The following is a 23,346-nucleotide window of genomic DNA, read 5'->3' as shown; positions in this document are numbered from 1 at the left end:
AATACCTTGCCTTCGGATATGTCCATTATAAGACATCTTGACTTTGCTATATAAAAATAGTATATTAATCATACCATGAAGGTCAGGGTTTTTTTAATAGCAGGGACAGGGTATCCACCTTATCAGGCATGGGAAAAGTAGAAGGAAGGTGTGCAGGGAGCATCAGTATCTGTAACCAATTGTACAAGTATCACACTTTACCTTTCTCAAGTGTATTTCCTTTTATGTCTCTTTTGGGTTATGGTGAAAATGAGAAATTTGCTACCACCTTCCCACATACATCAACGTTAGAAATTTTTTAACATTCCAGTCGTGCCTCTGAAGCAAATGGAAGGAAGATACCCCCAATAGGATGGTTTATGTTCCAGAAAATGGGATTGAATTGAACAGAGATCAGACTTTTCCAAGTAAATATAGTGACTCTGAGACAGTATTCCATAGAACAAACCTTATTTCTTACTAATATGATTAAACTGCTATAAATAAACTTCTGTTAGAAGATACTTCTTATGTACATTGGTCACCTTTAGGTCCTTGATTCATTCCTCTTCGCTGTCCATCTCTTGGTAGGCAAAGAAGCCATGTTGCAGCAGAAGGATTATGAAACAGCCACCCTTTCGGAGATCAAGGCTCTGCTAAAGAAACACGAGGCCTTTGAAAGTGATCTGGCTGCTCACCAGGACCGTGTAGAACAAATCGCTGCTATTGCACAAGAACTCAAGTATGGCTTCCACAAGCACGCGGTTTACTTTTTGATGGTTGATGGGCTTCAAATTCAGTTCTGCTCCTTCTTTAAATCAGAAGTTTAGAGAAGCAGGGACTTGAGTGCCAAAAAAAAAGAACTGTTGGGATCAGAAAGGGAACTATGCACTATGGCAGGACTGTCAAACTCAAGACTCGGGGGCTGGATCCAGCCCACCGAGTACTTAGATCTGGCCCATGGAGCCACCTTGGAAACAGCAAAGGACCAGCCCGCGGTGCTTCTTCCGATGAAAATGGAGGTCGGATTGGCTGTGTGCAGCCCTCCTGAGCTCTGTTTTCACTGGTGAAGAGTTGCAGGAGGCTGTTGGGGCAGAAAACAGGAGTCTGTTTTTGCTGGCAGAGTGCCACCACAGGTACCCCCGACATGACTGACATTGTGCTGGCCATGCCCCGAGCCCCCCCAAGGTCAAACACAACCCTAATGCAACCCTCAATGAAATTGAGTTTGACACCCCTGCACTATGACATGTAACAAACCATGAAAGAGACATGGCTGGTGTGCATAGATTACATATTTCATCAATTTTGAGACTTAATTTTGTCTGCAAGCTCAAATAAGGACATCCAAGCTCATAAATCAGCCCTCCTCAATCTAGTACTGTCTTTCCCAGCATTCCCAACCATGGTGGAAATAATAGTAATTATCTCTTGGGCATCAGGTTAACAAAGACAACTATTACAAGGACGTTAAAAGTTTGCTTTCACCTGAGCTCCATTTTTTTATGATTTTGCAAACATTTATCTTTCAAGTTTCAAGTTAGGTAGTTTCAAGTCTACTTAACATCCTAGGGATTTCCTCCTTTTCATGTTTTAGGCAGGTATGGCTCATCTTAGCCTTATGAGCTCAGCTAAGGCAGTAGAGCTATCATTTTGTTGGGCAAATGATAATTTAAGTTCAGATACAATAGAATTAAAACTTACTTGGGTGCAGACAAGGCTGGTGACTACATACACTATATTACCAAAAGTATTCGCTTACCTGCCTTTACTCGCATATGAACTTACTGTAAGTGACATCCCATTCCTAATTCATAGGGTTCAATATGACGTCGGTCCACCCTTTACAGCTATAACAGCTTCAACACTTTTGGGAAGGCTGTCCACAAGGTTTAGGAGTGTGTTTATGGGAATTTTTGACCATTCTTCCAGAAGTGCATTTGTGAGGTCACACACTGATGTTGGACAAGTTTACGTGGCCTACCACTTCGTGGCTGAGTTGCTGTCATTCCCAAACACTTCCACGTTCTTATAATACAGCTGACAGTTGACTGTGGAATATTTAGGAGCGAGGAAATTTCACGACTGGATTTGTTACACAGGTGGCATCCTATCACAGTTCCATGCTGGAATTCACTGAGCTCCTGAGAGCAACCCATTCTTTCATAAGTGTTTGTAAAAACAGTTTGCATGCCTAGGTACTTGATTTTATACACCTGTGGCCATGGAAGTGATTGGAACACCTGATTCTGATTATTTGGATGGGTGAGCGAATACTTTTGGCAATATAGTGTAGCTCTCACCTCTTATAATACTTGTATTTTCATACCTCTGTTGACTAAGAAATTCAAAGCAGATAGAAAAAAATATTTCATTCACCATGCCACTAATGTGATTTAATGCTACAAAATTATGGAGGATAAAAACTATGAAAATACATCAGATGAATTCTTGATGTGCAAAAGTATTCCGAACAAAGATGATCAGAATGGATAGCAGGATCTTGGGTTAGATGGACTTTGTTTTCTCCAGACAACTATTTTATGAGCTTTGTGTGTCATCAATTATTTACATTGTTTCATAAAAGATTTTGTATTAATCTTCTACCAATGGGTTGGATAAAGGTTTTTTCTTTTCTCTCTATTTTAAAATTCTTGTTTTTGTTAGTGAGCTAGATTATTATGATTCACCGAGTGTCAATGCCAGATGCCAGAAAATATGTGACCAGTGGGATAACCTTGGAGCTCTAACCCAAAAACGTCGAGAAGCATTGGAGGTAAAAGATGTTTGTGCATTCTAAGCCTGCAATGTATTTTTACTAGTTTTTCTGACTATTCCTCTCTTGAACTTTGGGAGCAGGAAAGTAAAAATTGACTTAGTGGTCAATTATCTATGGTAGTTGCTAGGGTAAACTATCCAAGATTGGGTACTTGGGCTCCTCTGATATTGCTGAGCTGTGAGTATCATTTTCAGCAGCCCTATCAAACTTAACCAATGATAAAGATAGAAAAAATGGTATTGCAGTAACTTTGGAGAATCTCAAGTTTATTTTAAAAGACACTTCAGAAATTAAGATTTCCCATGTAAGGTTGGACAATGTTTAATCGGATCCATAATAAGCCCTTGTACTGCATCTTGCATTTCAGTTCTGGATCCAGTCAATTTTTGTTTTAACTTTAATGTTCCAAAAACTACCTGAAGGATTCTCATTTTACATACGTACATACATACATACTTACGTACATACATACATACCATATTTTTTGGAGTATAAGACACACTTTTTTCCTGCAAAAAAGAGGCTGAAAATCTGGGTGCATCTTATACACTGAATACAGCATTTTTTGCCTCCCAAAACCCCACCCCTTCACCAAAATGACCGTGCATAGCCTTATGGAGGCTTTCAGAGAACTAGGGCTGGGGAAGGCAGAAATGAGCAAAAAACAGTCCCCCCCAGCCCCCAGGAGCACTCTATAAGCTTCCTAAAGGCTATCCATACCCTTTTTATGATAAAAAACGGGCCCGTTTTTTGCTCGTTTTTGCCCTTTCCCCCAGGAGCGTTCTACAAGCCTTCTAAAGGCTATCCATGCCCTTTTTTGGAAAAAAACCAGGCCGGTTTTTGCAAAAAATGGGCCGTTTTGGGGGGGTTTGCAGAGTGCAAAAACTTTTTTTAATTTGCCTCTTCAAAACCTTGGTGCATCTTATTCTCCAATGCATCTTATGCTCCGAAAAATACGGTAATACATACATACATACAATCTATTTATGACACTGTACATTTTATGTAGATGATAGATAGATAGATAGATAGATAGATAGATAGATAGATAGATAGATAGATAGACAGACAGACAGACAGACAGACAGACAGACAGACAGACAGACAGACAGACAGACAGACAGATGCACAGTGCCACAAATAGATTATATGTATGTATGTGAAATGTAGAGGTCCTTCAGGTAGTTTTTGGAACATTAAAGTCAAAACAAGAAATACATATACGCTCACACTCATTCATTCAAACAATTTATGACACTGTAAGTTTCCCTGCTAGACTTCATTTTGTCTGCAAGCTGAAATAAGGATATTTAAGTCCATAAATCAGCCCTACTCAATCTAGTACTTTCACTCCTAGCATTCTCAAGCAGTGTGGAAATAATAATAATTATGCGGAGGGCATCAGGTTAACAAAGACAGATATCAAGAGGAGATTAAAAATTTGCTTTGACCTGAGCTCAAATTAAATGGACATCTAATTCCGATTTATTTGATTTTATTTTTTTCAGATTTATATTATATTTATAATCTCAACTCAGGAGAGTCAATGTCTTTTAAGTGTAAAGCAAATGCCTTTTCTATTTTCCATGATCTTTTAAAATTAGTAAGCTCTCCAGAGCCCTTTATTTGGCACTTAACTATTTCATTCTTTATTGGTTGTGTTTATTTCATGGAGACTTTTATCATTATTTTGTAAACCCTCTTTTTGTTCGGCTTGATGGTAATATCTGTTGAATGATGATAGAGAAATGGAGAAGGAAGTAATGAAGAATGTATACATTGCTGAGACCAGATTCTAAAGCTTATCAGACATTTGATACTATTTATACAATTAATTATTTATACATATACATACACAAAACTTATGAATCTATGAAGTACTTTGCTATATACTGTAGTCCCCCATGTTCTGTGACATTTTTATACTCAGAGTACTATTCTAGATCATTGCTTATTCTTTATATAAATTAAAATGTAATGTATCTATATGTCTATCTGGTTTGTGGTCTGAATAAGAGAGGAATATAATTTTGAAAATATCCTTTTTTAGCATACAAGGAAAAAAGATAAGCAAGAAAAATACCCCAATGATATAGTTAATAGGGCTGTGTAAAAGGTTCCATCCTTACCAGAATTGTTCAAAATTGGGACATTTCTGAGATGGTTAGAGCGGTGTTAAACCTGTTCTTCTGACCTGGTAAGGTGAGAACATTTTGCATCTTACTATATAAATCATTCAATGTTCAGAATAATATAATACCTACATTTTTGTCTATCATGCATTATTTTTCTCTGGACTCATTACAGAGAACAGAAAAACTGCTGGAAACGATTGATCAGCTGTATCTAGAGTATGCCAAACGAGCTGCACCTTTTAATAATTGGATGGAGGGCGCTATGGAGGACCTTCAGGATACATTTATTGTCCACACAATTGAAGAGATTCAGGTATGTATGTTTGAAAAACTGCCTTTTCAATCTTTGATTATAGTAGGTTCATGACACTAGCTCACGGGTGTCAAACTCGTAACATCACGTTGCCATCAAGTGACGTTTCACGATGTTTTCCCCTTCGCGGAGCTGGGGTGGGTGTGGCCTACATGTGATGCATCCAGCCACAAGGGTCGCCAGTTTGACACCGCTGCACTAGCTGATTCAGATGTTGTCTGCCCAACAACAAATAGCTTCTCTTCTCCCACAGACACAGGCAGGTGACAGCCGCTATCCCTAAATGGATGAAAAATATTGGTGCATGCCAGTCCATACCACATATATAGCTGGGAGCAAATGCAGAACATGCGTTTCCCAGTCCCTTGCCCCAGCCCCAGAGCTATTTTCTGATATTTGTAGGAGTGGACAATCAGTCTAAATCAGGTTTCCTGATTTTGTCCTATCTGCCACTAAAGTAAGATGTCATGATTCAGTAAAGCTAGGGAGACAGCTACAGAGGATATTTTTCTTTTCCATGGATCATAGTTAAGAGAATCGTGGCAGAGAAGCGGCTATTAAGACCAAATCATAATACATAGTACATGCCAAATATGTCTTCCTTTTAATGCATACAAGCAAATTCTTAACCCAGATCTAATGCTCAAAGGAGAGATGAACTATTCCATTTGAAAACATTAGTCTGGATATCTAAAACTGTCAATAGTTGGTAAGCCATGGGACATGATTATTTTGGATGTCCCTGGACTTCATACAATCAATATGCAAGTTTGTTTATAGTGTCTCAAGGATTTTCCTTGAATGAACATGTGGCCTTAATCACAAATGGGTATGGATGTTTTTATGTTTAAAAAGAAAAAAAATCCTATTTCTGCTTCAGAAAGAATTAAATCTTATAGTATAAATGATATAAAATTTAGCCTATTAAATGACATGAATATTTAGCCTCAAGGTTATTAAAAAGAATATATGTATTTAGCAAACTTGTCTTATAATGTTTCTGGCATACTCTTGATACACCCACACTGTAGAAAATTGTTAATTGAACCAAGTTTAAATTTTTCTCTTTCCAAATTGTTTTTAAAAATTCTAATCTCGGGTGGGGGTGGGGGGGGGAGTATTTTCTTACCATGCAGTGATACCATGTTGAACTGTTATAGATAGATTTAGATTTTTCTGTGTGGTGTTAGGGTTTATAATGTTATATTTTAAGAAGTGTTTCATTTCTCATGACTATGTTATTTTGCTTTGTCAGGGACTGACCACAGCCCATGAACAGTTTAAAGCTACCTTGCCAGATGCTGATAAAGAGCGACAAGCTATCCTAGGAATCCACAATGAAGTGTCAAAAATTGTCCAGACCTACCATGTCAACATGGCAGGAACCAATCCTTACACCACTATCAGCCCACAGGAAATCAATGGCAAATGGGACCATGTGAGTTGCTTTCAAGGTTGAGCTGCTTGTCCCGCTGGGTATTCTTGCACCTTTTTAGTGGTTCATCCCAAGCATTGAGGAGAAACTTTCTAATAGTGAGGACAATTAACCAGTGGAACGCCTGAAGCTTGCCTTCAGACGTTGTGGGTGCTTCATCACTGACGGTTTTTAAGAAGAGTCACTTGTCTGAAATGATATAGGGTCTCCTGCTTGAGCAGGAGGCTGGGCTACAAGACCTCCAAGGTCCCTTCCAGCTCTGTTCTGATTCTGAATTCTTTGAGGAGTAAATCTTCCTGAGCTCAGTGGGACTTCATTCTGCATATTAGATCTGTAACTTCAGTGTAACTTCTCTCAGGTGCCCAATATTTTGCTCAACTTTTCTGATCTCTTGTTCTATAGGAAAGGAATCATTGGTGTTGATTGCAAAAGCTAATTCTGGATTATATATCTCATTCTTGACCTCTCAAAGGATAGATATTTACTGAGAGGCATGATGGCTTGAACCAGCCTTTCTCTATCTGAGGCCGTACAGGTATTAATAATGCGCTTACCAGAATTCTTAGCTAGTATGGCCAGCAGCTGGGAGATTTCAGCAGAAGTGATCTGAATATTTTTGGTCGGAACTATATTGTGGAAAGGTCGTTATAGTGTTAGCACTATTGCAGATTAAAAATGATTTATTTGGCATTTATATAGAAACTTTGGTATTTGTACTGGCTGATCTCCTGATGTGTTTAGTGTTGCGCCTCATCTGTGGAGATTGTATTATTTGTGGGTACGAGTTCAGTTAAACTCTTACCCACAAATAATAAACTGAATAAAACCAATAATAATGGTTTTATTTTCTGTCGATGTAGCAAATATTGCTTGACTAATTTCAGGGATCATTTTTATTTCTTCACATTTAACAATACTGTGCAAAAGATTCTGAGCTTTTGTGTTTTTACTAAAGGTGAGACAACTTGTTCCCAGAAGAGATCAGGCCCTGATGGAAGAACATGCACGGCAGCAGCATAACGAGAGACTCCGCAAACAATTTGGGGCTCAGGCCAATGTCATTGGGCCCTGGATCCAAACCAAGATGGAGGTAAAACTCAATGTTTAATCGGATACTTTCTGCCAAAGAACTTACTGTTTCGAAACATATTCAAGCCAAAAACAGAAAGAATGATCTCCTAGGCTGCTTCCACACTTGATTTGAGGACATTTGGGGCCCTGCACATCAGCTGCACTCTTTAGGGATTAATGTCCTTTCTCCATGTGGCCCCATTTGTCTGGGGGAGGTTTTCAGCTGCTGAACTGCTGCTACTCCACAGAAAATGCTGAAAGTTGGAATTGTAGGGGGGCTTCCAGTTAAGATGGTGACATAAGAAACTGAGCCTTACGATAGCTCTTCTAGAAAAAATAACTTAAACATTAAGGCTATTTGAAAGGCTATTTTACAAACTGACCTAATCCTGACTTCAAAAGATAACATCATCATTGCGATAAATTTTAAGGTACTTTTGGAAAATACCATATTGTAGCAATTCTTCTGATGCTGATGGTTTCTCATGGATGGCAACTGTTGCCTCCTCCTCCTCCTTGCTTCTCTAGTCTTCTTCTGAAGACAGGGGTCACCCAGGACCCACCCTGTCATCCCCTGTCCTCTTGCGAATGAAGGTGATCTTTGCCTACATCACAAAATGTGATGAGGTAACAAAGAGTAGGAATGGGAACAATGGTTGCAGGACTGTGCACTTCTCAGGCATCCTATACTTTGATGCTTAACTTCATATTTGCTTGCTGACAGTAAAAGCTCACAGAGATGACCCAGCTAGATTAGCTGCTATATTGCAAGCACCAAAAAGTCATGTACACATAAAAACGTTTCTGAAAATATGGTTTATATATACACTCTAGGTTATCGGTCCCCAACCCCCAGGCTGTAGCCCATGACTGGGGTATAGCCTATTTGGAACTGGGCCATATGTCTGATGCGCACATGCACAGCTCAATTTGTGCAAGTTGAGCTGTGTGTGCATGTGTGCCAGCCCACTGCTTGCACAAATTGAGCTGTGGACATGTGCGCCTGCGCTGGCCCACCATTCTCATGGCCCGGTTCCCCTCTCCCCCCCTCCAACCAGGCCACCAAGTTGCAAAGGTTGGGGACCAGTCTTCTAGGTCTTTTCCTCACAGTCTTTTGAATGAACAGAAATTCTGCTTTTCTCTTCTGAGCCTTGACATCAACCAATTATATTTTCAGCTTCACCAGCTTCCAGCCTTATAAACTATCCTTGGAGAATTTGGAGGGCCAAAATGCTGGCTCTGCCATTTACTTATTTTTAACCCAGGGTCTCTATTGTCATGAAATGTTTAAGGATGCGCTATAGGAGGGACACTTAATAACTATGAAATTATGAGATAGACATGCTGTTTTTGCATTTTGTATAGAAATGGAGCTTACTGACTCTGCACTTGATTAGATATACTGTGCAATTTAATACATCTTTCAGCTTATCACAGAAGAACTCTGCCCCAGCAGTGTAAGCAATTTTAGTATAGAAATTCTCCTGATGAGTTGCTATCTAGGGCTTTTTCTTCCTCTGAAGTGAAAAAGCACATTGTTATATAGAGGTATTTAATGCCAGTGCCAAAAGTTCTCATATTATTTATGAATTAAAATTGTGTATATTCCTCTATGGACATATATAGATAGATTAAAATATCTCATTAAAACCAGTAGGTTGCCAAAGAGCTCAGTTTGTCATGTAAGAATTTCACAAAGTAAGTTTATGTGAAGAAAAGTAAGGCTATATAAGAGAGGCTTTGGAGAAAGGTGACATTTGGTACAGATTTGGGTTTTCTAACATACAAAATGTGGCAATGGCTGAAATGGGTTTGATAACCCTGTGATCAATAGCAGGGATATGCAACTATCTTGTGACTGAAAGCCCTATTTAAAAAAAAAATTATCAGGGTTACAGTGTGGTTACAGTATGGGATTTAATGTCACTGGAATGGATAGATCCAAAAAAATTTATGTGTATGTATGTGTGTATAGTTAAAAGGACTGAATTTGACCGAGGACTCTGGAGAAATGAACATGAAATGCATATTGGAGCCACATTGAGCTTTTGTATTTTAAGTATATTTTTTCAGATTTGTTCCTTTTTAATTCGCTTTGGATTAACCTTATAATAGCTCATAATTGGATGCCTCTCTCCATTGGCTGCAAGCCATACTATGTGCATTCTTTGCCTTTTATTGCATTTTGCAATAATTGTATGGTGCCTATTGCATTTTATCTGAAAAGAAGCTACTCCCAATTATGGATTAAAGATTTAAAACAGATTTCCTCCATATGCTGCCCTCCAAATGCATTGAACTTCATTTTCTCATCTTGCAGACAAAGATCTATTGCTTGGAGAGGATGGGAAATCCAGCTCAATATACTTCCATCCAGTTAAACAGCAGTTTCAGTGATTAATGTCCAAGATAGGAATTGCACTATATTTTTCTGTAGTGAAATAAGTATAAAGATGTCCCACAGTGGTAGGGGAAAGCCCCATGATAGATATTCTCCATCCGCACCAGAAAAGGCATCCTTACATAAGATCCAGTGTTCTGTTCTGTTTACCTTTCCTCTAAAAAAAGCTTGCAAGTCAAGTCGAATTCTTCTGAGACTGCAAGGCCTGTGGTTAAAGCATTTTAGTTCATTTAGGGAACAGTCGGAGCAAATGCCTTTCATGTTGGAACTTGTTCCTTACCTCTCTGTTTCCTTTGGCTCCTATAGGAGATTGGCCGCATCTCCATAGAGATGCACGGGACCCTGGAGGACCAGCTTAATCACCTGCGGCAGTACGAGAAGAGCATTGTGAACTATAAACCAAAGATTGATCAGCTGGAGGGAGATCACCAGCAGATTCAGGAGGCTCTAATCTTCGATAATAAGCACACCAACTACACTATGGAGGTAAAGACTCGGAGTATTGTATAAGCTTGCAAGGAAAGGATCTTTGAAGAGAATGAATTCTAATACCCTGTTTTCCAAAAATAAGCCCTCCCCGGATGCCCTAAAATAAGCCCTCCCTGAAAATATTGCAACACAGCAGCAGCCATGGTGACCACGCTCGCCACCTCCTGCACCTCAAAAATAATAAGACCTCCCCGAAAATAAGGCCAAGTGCTTATTTCGGGGGTCAAAAGAAAATAAAGACCCTGTCTTATTTTCGGGGGAAACACGGCACTACACAGTTCTGCTGTGTGTAAAAGGATTCCTTGCCAAAGGATGGCAGACCAATATTATTGGCTGACACCGACGTTGTGTATAAATATAAACACATGCAACGCAATATTTGCTGTACTGTAAGCAAAGACGTGGTAAGGAGACCTTGAAAGTCCAGAATTTCTACTTGGTTCTGCTTAGTTTAAGATAAACTGAGGAATGTGGTGAGGTTGGCAGCTGCTTTTCTCATATAATGAAGGTCACACAGCAGTTAGAGATTATTTTAGGCAGAGGAATCCTAGAGTAAGAGTCAGGGTGCACTTTTTTCAGAGCATAGTGTGTTGGTTGAAACAAATGGCTGCCATGGAAGGTTTATCCATTCACAAAACAGCAATCATAGTAAGTGTGGCTAATTACAAAGCACCCATTTGTTCCTTCATCTTTTACCAAATGAATTGTAACCCTGCGGAATGCTCATGCAATCTCCAATTTATCATAAGATTTTGGAGGGGGGGGGCGGGCAAAGTAGGCATATTTTCGAACAAAGCAATTGACTGCCTTTGCTTTCCCCATTTTGTTTTTCTGAAAACACTTATGTTTTCTATAAGAAATATCAGGATATTTTCGTGCTTTAGTTTGGAGCCTGCCAGCTCCCTTTCTAATTTTGTCTAAAAGTAATATTTGAAATACAGGTAGTCTTCGACTTATGACCACAACTGAGTCCAAAATGTATATTGTTAAGGGAGAAAAGTGCTCCTTTTTATGACTTTTCTTGCCACATTTGTTAAGTGAATCAATCACTGCAGTTGTTAGTAACTTAGTAACACAGTTGTTAAATGAATCTGGTTTCCCCACTGATTTTGCTGATCAGAAAGTTGCAAAATAGCAATAGCAATAGCAGTTAGACTTATGTACCGCTTCATAGGGCTTTCAGCCCTCTCTAAGCGGTTTACAGAGTCAGCATATTGCCCCCAACAATCCGGGTCCTCATTTTACCCACCTCGGAAGGATGATGAGCACATGGCCCCAGGACACTGCAATCATCATAAAAATAAACCAGTTGTCAAGCATCTGAATGCTGGAGAGGCTGCTTATGACCGTTGGGTCATAAGTGTGAAAAATGAACTGTTGTAAGTAGAGGACTTCATGTACTTCAAAATGAGTGTAGGACAGAAAGCTTGGCAGGTCCCAAGTGAGGTATCTTTAGGCTTGTTCGTCTCCATGACCACCATGTTGGAGATCCCAGCGGCAAAGATAAAGCCCTCAAGCTTATTAAAAAAGGCTTTGCCATCACTGTGTCTGGCAGTAATTACAGTATGCCAACTGCTGTTTCCAAGACTGTCTCGGGCCCCAGTCATCTGCTTTAGAGACCCAGGATTTCCCGCCCTCATTGTCAGAATGTTGAAATACAATACTGTTGCATCAACCTCTCTGTTGATGTTGTGTATGTGTGCAATTAATGAAAAAGCTGGTTTATGTATGGCCCAATTCCAAATCGGCATGTTCTATAAAGCAAAGAGTTACCTGCTGACATTTAATAGAATGAATAACTTGGCCATAAAATCTAGAAATACCTTTATCCCGAAGGTGGTTGTTTTTTTATTATTATTACTGACAGCTGTATTGATCTTAGCCACATATGTAGACCTTCTCCAGGAAGTCTATCCTCATCTGGGCCCTTCAGGAATCTCAATGGTGCACTCATCTTCTCTCTAATGCAGTCATTCTCTTCTTCTCTTTCCTTCCACTTTCCCAGCATTTTTGACTTTTGAAGGAAGATGGATCTTCCTATTTTCCTATTAACAAACTTTATTAAAAGGCATGTTTTTGTTCACTGCAGTTTACAGTAGTTTATGCCTCTTTATAAAATTTGTTAATCTGAAAAGGTGCTACCAGACTCTTGATGTTTTGTTTCTGTAGACTAACACAGTTTTCTCAAATGTTATGTTAAGTAATGTTTGTTTCAAGATTTCCTTGACTTCATTTGAATTCGGCATCAAATACTGTCCTTCAGCTTAAGATGTCTGGAAATAAGTTACCTTTGTTGTTGTTTTCCCTTCCAGCATATCCGAGTGGGTTGGGAGCAACTCCTCACAACAATTGCTAGAACTATCAATGAAGTGGAAAACCAGATTTTGACTCGGGATGCCAAAGGAATTAGCCAGGAACAGATGAATGAATTCCGTGCCTCCTTCAATCACTTTGACAGGGTAAGAAGGAAAGAAATAGCAATACATGTAAGCACTCAAGAGTAGGTCTCCTTGGGCTGAATGAAAATTGGAAGTCCCAAATCCTAGTGCTAGCCCAAATATTTTTTTGAAATCCTCAAATTTTGGCTCAATAGCTCTTCTCAGATAAAAATGTAAAGGCCCAGTTTTATTAGGTGAATCTTAGTAGCTAATGATCACAAGATTATTCTTTTAATGTATCAATTTATTTATATGTAATTCCATAGCTAGATTTATATATGTTAGTTGTACAACTATCCTCAGGGAATACACTTCAACAATGTATTGCAATATTTTACAACTTAAACAGCATCATTCCCCATTTATAAGCCTTTTTGCTAGATTTAAGCCAAGTTCTTCACTTAAAGCATATATGCCACTAAAATCAGAGCAAATTGGTTTTGGTGTAGGCAAGCAGTTGTGTCTTCCTTTCAGAAACAGTCTCTGTTCTTGGCAGTATCTCCTCAGTCTCACATTTGTTTTTACCTCAGGAGGATTCTTAGGACTTTTTCTCAAAAAGACCAAGGCCAACTTTTATAATATGACCTGTCCCTCAACTTAAGACAGTCCATTTAAGTAACTTGTTGTATTCACTACGACCACAAGGGGCACAGAGACTGGCTTCTCATACTAGAGCAGAAGTCAAATCATAATCTAACAGTATGCACTGAAGCTCGACTCTGTTTAATTCTTTGCCTTAGCTGCAATTCAATAGAGTTTACATGTACTTTGGGATTTCTTGATTTCCATTTTAATACTGTGCTGGTTCACATGATGCAACAAATCAGCATTACCATACCTACTGACTTCTCCTGTGATTGTGTGTTGTTAAGATACTGTTCAGTCTGTGGTTTGTTTAGCGTTTGCTACGAACCATAAATTCTGGGTTGTTTCTCTGGAATTTTTTTCTGTCTTCTTCGTTTGATTTGATTTGTTTCGAGATGAACAAGTATGAGCCATTGGTTCAAACAACAGGGTGAAAAATCTGCACCCATTCACAGGAAAATCCAGTGCTATGCCATGTGAACCATTAGTATTTATAAATTGAAAATGACCATCAAAAATAGACAGACAGAATTCTAATGCAGATATAGGCTCTTTGATTAAAAATTACGGCACTTGGTTAAAATGTAGTTATGTGTAAAAGAATATCCTTTCTGATGTCACTATAGCTTCTTAAGACCTATAATTTATTTCAAAAGATTTTCTTCTTATTTTGAGAGCACGATCTCGAATTCATTGTCTTTGTGCGCTTGGCTGCTGGGTAAACATGGCAATTTTAAAGTTATGTAATCAGTGATAAGGGGTGATATGAGGGGCAAAACCACCTTCAGCGCTTGCTACGAGCAGGGGTTGTTATGCGCACACTTGGCTAGTCAGGTCACATTTTATGAATAATATTTTTTTAAAATGCATTGGCACAGTGAAATGGTAACACGGTGTCTAACCTGTGCACTTTTTATTTTCCCTCCCTCTGTCTTTTTCTGCATGCCACTCTTCTTCCATGTGTCTTCCTTCATTCACTGCATGATGCACTTCTGTTTTTTCCCCCCATACCTCTTTTCTGTTTCTTGGTTTTACATCACCCCCAATGCATGTCCTGCTATCTGATACACTGCATAACCAGGACCACTCCGGCACTCTTGGCCCTGAAGAATTTAAAGCCTGCCTCATCAGCTTGGGTTACGATATTGGAAACGATGCGCAGGTACTGAATGCTAGTGGGAAATATCGCCAGATATTATGAGGAAATAACAATTTTTTTCTCCTCTTTTTGTTTTGTTTTGTTTTGTTTTAATCCATCTCTTGTCAATGCTCTTATATTTTGTTGCACATATTTCCCTGTATTACTTTCTGGTTTCCCCACAATTCCGCTGTGCTGTTTCTTTTTATGCATTTTCAAACTTTTGTGTTAAACTTTCAATTTGCCTAAAATCTTACTGTCTTGCCTTCACTTTTCCATTTCTTTATTTCTTTTATATCCCCATAACTATTTTTCTTCTTCTCTACATTTAAACTTCCATCTCATCTTTATGAAAAATGTCCAAATCTTATTTTCTCAATTTATTTTTAATGTTCATTACATGCAATGCTTTATCTTCCATTCCTTCTTAATGAATATCCATTGCTTATAACATCTTCTATGGGTTCATCTCTTCTTGGACTTTCTCTCCATTTCTGTTTCTTCCCTCCCCTTCCCCTTTTATTCGTCTGTTTTTAAACTCCTCTTTGTAGAAGAAGACTGGCATGATGGATGCTGAAGATTTCCACACCTTCCTTATCGCCATTGGTTACAATATGGTAATGTAGCATCAACAGCACTTCTTTTCACATTGGTATAGTTGGCCCTTAAAAAGGGAAAGGGCATACATCAAACAATTTAAGGTAAAAATACATGTCCATGATTTTCAAATGGAAAATTATTTAAAATCTTACATTTTTAAAAGTGTGCTGAAAGAGAATTAATGCCTCTTAATTACAGACAAAATTGTCCAAATGCGAGCTCTGTTTTTCAAAAGAAACAGAACTTTGCCTGACATCAATTCCTTTGGGAATCTTCGGAAGAAAAGAAATAATATAGTAAAGGCTGAATCAAAATTGTATAAGGTCTGTTCTCGTGGGCTGTTTTTCTGAAATAATCAATGTTCATTACTAGACCCTCATGCAAATGCATAACATTTTCTTTCAAGACCACTTCTTTTCTGCTGAATCAGTGGTCGGTTCCTAGTGGTTCAGACCAGTTTGGCCAAATCGGTAGTAGTTTGGTGTCCTGGGTCGCTGGAAACGGCAGCGACCCAGGCCTGCCACACCCCTGAACCAGTTCTCCGAGCAGCGCTGTAGGTGCCGCCATCTTGTTTTTCGCTTCTGTGCATGCACAGAACAATTTTTATTGCACTGTGCATGTGTGCGCAGCACGCCCACAAGCGAACCGGCAGTAGTGCCTGCCAGAACCCACCCCTGTGCTGAAGAAGTGGTTTTATTTTTCCAGATTGAAATTTCTTTTCAAGTGTTAATTCTTTTAAAGCAGTGTTTCTTAACCTTGGCGACTTTAAGTCCTGTGGACTTCAACTCATAGAATTCCCCAGCCAGCTATGGCTTAAAGTCGCCAAGGTTAAGAAACACTGCTTTAAACATTGAGAATGTAGACATGTTCTGTCACTACTCTAGGACAGTAATGGTGAACCTTTTTGGCACAGAGTGCCCAAACTGGAAGGCATGCGCCAGAGTGCCGGAAACCCAATGACCAGTTGGCTGGCATGGAAACTCTACAACCACGACGATGCATGTGTCCATAGAGAGGGCTCTGAATGCCACCTCTGGCGTGCCATAGGTTCACCATCATGGCTCTAGGAATTATCTAGTTATGCATTTAACATGTACTCGATCCAAGAATCACAGGAATAGAAAATATTAAAATGACAGCAGAATCTCTGAAGTCCATTAATGCCCACTAATCAGAGCAGTGACACCCACCTGCCATTAGTTTTCAGAAGAAGCCAGCACACATTTCTGCACCACCTGCATGTATGGTGTGTAATTGTAGCACCTGTAATCCAGTGACATCTGCAGCAATGGCCCCATCTGGGCAGTTCAGCTTCTGTTTCGACCATAGTGGCAGTGTTTCCATATTAATGGAATTTGCCCCCAATCCCACAATTCCTCAGCCAAGATATTTTTTTCACATATTTGTGTTGTCAGCATCTTACAGTTCAATAGTTGTGTCTTCCACCACCACCAGCTGACTGCTCTAACACTTCCAATGCACACATAGGAATCACACATGGTGATCAAATTAAAGTTAGCCCTGATATTTGGACAGCTTTCTGATCTCATTGCATTTGCAGTTAATCATGGTATGACTGTGAAATTTTACTGGAGAGGATGCTTTATTGAACTTGATGTAAAAACATCTGAATGTTTTTCTGTCAAGTCAGAAAGTCAGGCCAGATGTCTCAGTAGAAATGATAAAACATTACTTGTGAATGAACTTACTTTGATTTTTGGATTTCAGTGACAGCTACGGGCTGACCTTATAGGTAGTGACTCAGAAATTATTTTATCAAATCCGGTAGTTTCTAGTCCTTTTAACTTTTAACACAACCAGTTGTCATAGTTTTCGATGAGTTAAACTATAGGTTTCAATATGTTAAATATCAGCTTATAAATGACTGATTTACAATCTGCATATAGCTATACTTTAGCAACAATAAAATATTACATGTTATAAGTAAAAACATCTAGTTGTTTCACCGATGGGATTGCACAGAAAAATGGTCTTTACAAAAAAGATTTGAAAATTTGCAATCTCAGTAGCCCTTATTTGGAAATTATGTGTCAGCGTTCCAAGTATCATGTAGAATTAAATCAGAGTCCAAGGCAAAACGATCCTTAAAGTTCCAATTTAATAAAGCAGACATCTTAGCACATCTGTGTTAATCCCAATTCTGGAAATTACATCAGAATCCCACCCAGTTAAAAGTTCATGATCTTGTCCCCACACCCACAATCCATCACATGGTCCAATCTTCCTCTTCCATGCTAGCGTCTCCACCCAGCTGCTTCCGGTCAGGTGTAAAAGTGTGGAGACAAAAGATGACCTTGGCTTCTAGAAAAGAATGACAACAATACATTCCACAATCCTACTCCTTCTATTCCCCCCTCCCATCAACTATACTAATGAAACAGCATAATGAAATAAGAGAAAGCGTGGCAGGTCAAAATTCTAAAAGGAATATAATTGCAGGCCTGACATTATGCCTCATTTGAATGATATGGGTAAAAAAAGCAGAGGAAGAGTTCAAAAAGAACCTCTAGGAAGAGTAGAAAAAAGAAAACCGTTTAGAATAGAAGAAAGGAGAATAGAATAGAATAGAATAGAATAGAATAGATTTCTTTATTGGCCAAGTGTGATTGGACACACAAGGAATTTGTCTTTGGTGCATATGCTCTCAGTGTACATAAAAAGATGAAACATTCCTCAAAAATCATAAGGTACAACGCTTAATGATAGTCATAGGGTACAAATAAGCAATCAGGAAACAATCAATATCAATATAAATCGTAAGGATACAAGCAACAAAATTACAGTCCTGCAGTCATAAGTGGGAAAATATGGGTAATAGGAAGGATGAGAAGACTAATAGTAATAGTAATGCAAGCTTAGTGAATAGGCAGTGGTGAGGGAATTAGTTGTTTAGCAGAGTGATGGTATTATAGGAAAAAGGGTTACAAATACAGAGTGCTGCAAAACTGGAGATAGGCAAAAGATGAAGAGGGCAAAGCCTGGCAGAGCTGTCCTTTTGCTGAAGTCAAAGGGTGAAACTTCAGCAGGTTGAATGAAATTTGTATATTTCTGTTGGGAAGCAGTACAGAGGAGAAAAAAAGGACAGAATCTGACCTTTCCTTTCTTGCAGCCATGTGAATCTCTAACTCTAATCCTTCCCCCATTTCCCTTTATGTCAGTTTGTATTTTATTCTGAGGGTTGTGTGTTCAAAATTAATAAAGCTATATTTTTTAAAAAGGGAAAAAAATAGCTTCAGACATATTGGATTTGGGTCCCTTGCACCTTCAAAATGCGTTCAGATTCATTGTAGTTTGGGCAGAGAATCATTCCCTTTGCATGAGTTGCTCTTCAATCCGGTTATGCCCATGCTGGTTGGGGATGATGGACGTTTTAGACCCCTGCATTTAAAGGGTAGGGAAATTATCTTAGGGCAGGGGTCAGCAAACTGCGGCTCTGGAGCCGCATGTGGCTCTTTCCTCCCTGTGCTGCGGCTCCACTGGTCGGCACCACAATTTTGAGAGGAGCTTCGGGGGGGGGAGCACAGTGTGCCAGGAGAAGACTCTAAGGCCAGGGGAGGGTTTTCCAGTTGTCTCCACAATTGATAGGACTTTCGGTTATGACAGGTAGAGGAAAAAAGTATGCCACGCTAGGAGGAGACTCTATGGTGGGGGGACTGAACTTCCGGTCAGCTCCAGAATTGAACAGGGGGCTTCCCGTTAGGACCTTTGTGGCTCCCGGTGTTTTCTTTTCTGTGGGAAACGGGTCCAAATAGCTCTTTGAGTGTTTAAGTTTGCCGATCCCTATCCTAGGGAATAATTTCTATTCAATTATGCCACCTTTGGATTAAATTGTTGCTGAATTTTATTTCCGAACCCAGGGTGAGGCAGAGTTTGCTCGAATCATGAGCATTGTGGATCCCAATCGCATTGGAGTGGTGACATTCCAGGCCTTCATTGACTTCATGTCCCGGGAAACAGCAGATACTGATACAGCTGACCAAGTTATGGCCTCTTTCAAGATCCTGGCTGGAGATAAAGTGAGTTCAGGTTGAATGAAAAGAATGCTGACTTGTGGCAGAGTTTAAGCTTGATTTCAGGTTATAATATAAATGCAAAAGGAAGATTATAGTGGCCACTATCTTACTGTGAACAGATAATGTGGTTTTTATTGAAATACTTGAGTATCTGGAACTTTCCTTCAATTCATCAATATCTTATTTCTGCTTGAAGCCATAAAAGTGGAATGGAACGTTTAACAATGGATTGAATGTCTTACACATTCTCTCTTAAATATGATTATTGAATTCATATCACTACGATAAGTAAAAAACAACTCTGTATGCATATATATACACCCAGGCATTCAAGCCTGTATGTGCCTGATCCCTCTCTGTCAAACTCGCAGCCCACGGCCTGCACGTGTCACGTGCTGGCCCCACCCCCATCCAGTTTAGCGAGAAGGGAAGTTCCGATACGTCACGTGACGACACCAAGACAACACGAGTTTGGCATCCCTGCTCTAGCTATTCCGCTGTTATGATGGGATGGACAGAGGCCATCTATGTCTTTGGCATTCATGACATGGATTCAAAGGCCAAGTGAGAATAAATGTCTCAAGTTATTAGTTGTCAGTTATATTCATACTATAGACTTGTGCTGGTAATTTTCAACTTAGGGCCACAACTGGCACCAGAATTGTGATCACTAAGCAAAATTAAATTTTGGGACTAGAGAAAAGTTTACAGCCCATTTTTACTGTGGTCATTAAGTGAATCATGGTAAATAAGTGAATCACATGGTGGCTGGCATGAATAAACAGATCCATACATGAAGAGCTGCTTTATTGCTTATGCCTATTTCACAGGAATCTTTCAGACTGATATTCTGCACTTGAGCCACATTAGATAAGGTCCAACAGCATTCAAGGGGAGTCAGATGATGCCATTTATGCCCAAGTAATGACTCCAGATTACATCCTCACTTGACTCTCCTCTATGGCTTGGACAGTCAGTCTCTCTCTCTCTCTCTGTCTGTCTCTCTCTCTCTGTCTGTCTCTCTCTCTCTGACATATGTTCATTAAGCAATCATGTGTCCGCAGGGATGGCACAACAGTCAAAACGTTGAAAATAGATTGCAAGTCACTTTTCCCGAAGCCACCATAAACGTCCAATCTTTGTTAAATGAATGGTCATAAGTCAAAGACTATCTATAGAGCAAAGCCTGTAAGAACCTGTTTTAGGTTATGGCAAGTCTCTCCTAGCAATTTCCCCAAATTCTATAACAAACCTTTGGGAATCAATTGATGTGTTCTTCAGCTATTCTAGTAGAGTAATGAATTATTTAAATGGGGTTTATTCTAGCAAGGGACTGAATTTCAAACCAGGAAGTGCCTGCTCTGAATTTAACATTTATCCTAAATTCTTTAGGTGCTTTTTGGCAGACCTTTTTTGTTTCACTTCAGTTGCTCTGTTTACAAGATCTTAGTTGACATCATTTGGATTTCATAGACCCTCAGTCTATCATCTTACATGTATGTGTGTATGTACACACATAGCACACAGCTTTTTCTTTCAAAGTAAGAATTTTTTAAAAGAAACAGATCCTAAGCATCCCTAAGGAAAAATCTGATATTTTTTCATTCAAGTTTCACACAGCACTCGTTTTCATTTTAAAAGCAAATTAACCTGTATCCTCAACCTGCAGTTTTCTATAATACATCCAATTAAAAAGGATTTGAGTTAAAGTGTTTACCAAATAATGTCTGCTTGATATCAATAAGCTAAAGCTTCTAATAAACTGAAATGGAAAATGGTCATCTGTGTATTCTCTTGCAGAACTATATCACTGTGGATGAATTACGGCGGGAGCTGCCTCCAGATCAAGCTGAATATTGCATTGCTAGAATGGCACCTTATACTGGGCTGGATTCTGTACCTGGTGCCCTGGACTACATGTCTTTCTCGACAGCTCTCTATGGCGAAAGTGACCTTTAACCTCTCTATCCACATCACCTGACCTTGTTCCATCCAGGTGCACTTTTCGTTCTGTCTGCAAGCAGGCTCTGAGCTACCTTCTTGTTCCCCTTCTTGCTTCCACATCAAAGAACAGCTTTCCTTTGGGATGGGCGGGGAAGGTCTTGGAATGAAATAGCCAATCACAGCCTTGAAAAAGGGCGGTTCCCAAAATTTGCAGGGGGAAGCGGGACGAGGTTACATTTAAGCAAACTTATTTTATTATAGAAAAAGTATTTTTCTCCAAGGTTGAAGCATAAATAGAAAAAAGTTTAAAGTATTACACCAAATATGGCTGGTGAGAAAGTCCCCACCCCCTTTTTTTTCTTTTGTTCCAACATAGGAAATGAAGGTCAGTGTTGTATTCCATTCTTATACCTGAAGCCTGGCACGCTTCTTCTATCCTGAGTCAACTTTCTCACCTGTCTCTTATTTCTTTATCGTATTGTTTTACAGAGGAGGAGATGGGCAAATGCATGTATTGCTGGTTCACTCATTTCATGAAAATATTTTACAATAAAACTTTTTGAGATTGCTGTGTTTTTTTTAGGGAAAAATAATGTACACAGCTCATGTTTTCATATTTAATTAAAATTACAATCTGCCTACCTGTGTATTGTTGCTGAAACTTGTCTGGTCCCCAAATATGGCGCTTGAGAGTTGGCATCTTTGATATTGCTTGTCACAGACCATATTAAAAAAAAATCTTGTAATAACAAATCTAGATGTCATTATTTTGTCTGTTTTGCTTACTAAACTCTGTTTAGCTGCATGTTTAAATACATATTTGACCATGTGGAAAGGTACAATATTCAAATATTATCACCAAAATGTATCCCCCTTTCTCCTTTGAATGCGTTGATGTTTATATTCCTAGTGTTACCAAGTCTAGGCTGAGAAGCTAAACAGCATGTGTCTGAGAAACTCCTAGGGAGTATCGGGGCAGTATGCTAAACAGGAGGTCAAAGAATTATCCTGGAAAACAGCAGCTGCACTTCCATGCTGTTGCCAAGAGAACTATCAGTGAAGTCACTGTGAGACATCTGCCTTGATAAGCTATCTCTCATTCTTGTCATTCGAAGACAGACTTTAATCTCGCATACTCTTACTATTCTACATTTGATTCTAAATAAGAAAATACCATACATAAAAATTAGATTTTAGAAAATACATTATCAACATGTGTCTCTTTTCCTAAACCAATCAATCAATCCTGTGAGGAAGAAGTGTTTTTCTCCTTTACCAGTTTTTCCCCCAAGAGTATTTGGGTCTGTGTAGGTGATATGGATTCTTGTTAGAGTACTATAATTTAATTGTTGTTCCAAAAATAAGATTCCTGCTTAAGCAGTAATCTACAAGCCCACAGGGGGCACCCTGTTTTTTCCCCCTTGGTTTTATCCAATAACACTAAGGCTGATTACAAGAATCCTGCTTCTGAATACCCTCCACTGCTTTATCTTTATTGCGAAAACATCCCTTTATTGGGTATTATGTCATTGCAGAGTGTGTGTGTGTGTGTGTGTGTATGTGCGTGTATCTGTGTGTACTTCTTGTTCTTAAGGCAGTAATAGATTTAGATCTCTGGTAAAAGCTCAGGAAAATATTTTTGAGAATATCTAGAAGGAAACGCTTTTACATATACACACACATCAGATATTTTATTTCTTCCATCAGCTTAGTGATGCTCTTAGTTAACTATTTATTAAGCCTTGCATGATCTAAAGGTGGCATATTTGAAATTAAAGTTGAATGCAGCTTAGAAGTTCCATTACAAACTTCCCTAAAAGCTCATTGTGGTTATATCAATCAGTTTTCTTTCATAATTTCATGAGGCTTACTTTCAAACACAGTTGGGTTGCAGGTAGCTAAACAAGCAGATAGGATATATATGTGAATCATGTGAAGTTAATCATTTAGTAGTTTTCTACTGGAGTTCCTGCCAAACCTCCTATTTTATATAATAGGAAAGGAC

General features: G+C 39.0%; 1 protein-coding gene across 3 annotated transcripts in view; it reads left to right on the top strand.

The window, feature by feature from the left end:
• The window catches only part of ACTN1 (actinin alpha 1), a 127,352-nt gene extending 105,258 nt beyond the window's left edge, over positions 1 to 22,094 (top strand). The window contains exons 12-22 of one of the 3 annotated variants that reach the window (XM_087721393.1): positions 571 to 721; positions 2,647 to 2,755; positions 5,066 to 5,206; positions 6,462 to 6,644; positions 7,597 to 7,731; positions 10,420 to 10,599; positions 12,915 to 13,061; positions 14,707 to 14,787; positions 15,315 to 15,380; positions 19,242 to 19,400; positions 21,198 to 22,094. In XM_087721393.1, coding sequence (XP_087577519.1) covers positions 571 to 721; positions 2,647 to 2,755; positions 5,066 to 5,206; positions 6,462 to 6,644; positions 7,597 to 7,731; positions 10,420 to 10,599; positions 12,915 to 13,061; positions 14,707 to 14,787; positions 15,315 to 15,380; positions 19,242 to 19,400; positions 21,198 to 21,356 — 1,511 coding nt within the window. In that variant the 3' untranslated portion in view covers positions 21,357 to 22,094. The remainder of the gene's footprint in view (positions 1 to 570; positions 722 to 2,646; positions 2,756 to 5,065; positions 5,207 to 6,461; positions 6,645 to 7,596; positions 7,732 to 10,419; positions 10,600 to 12,914; positions 13,062 to 14,706; positions 14,788 to 15,314; positions 15,381 to 19,241; positions 19,401 to 21,197) is intronic. The other 2 variants (XM_087721386.1, XM_087721378.1) reach the window with 2 other exon arrangements.
• Positions 22,095 to 23,346: the final 1,252 nt, after the last annotated feature.

The sequence above is a fragment of the Thamnophis sirtalis genome, unplaced genomic scaffold (assembly GCF_051295495.1).
Source record: "Thamnophis sirtalis isolate CommonGarterSnake01/CBP01778 unplaced genomic scaffold, rThaSir2_p1.2 scaffold_1, whole genome shotgun sequence".
Classification (NCBI taxonomy): Eukaryota; Metazoa; Chordata; class Lepidosauria; order Squamata; family Natricidae; genus Thamnophis; species Thamnophis sirtalis.
This window is presented reverse-complemented; position numbering and strand designations above follow the sequence as displayed.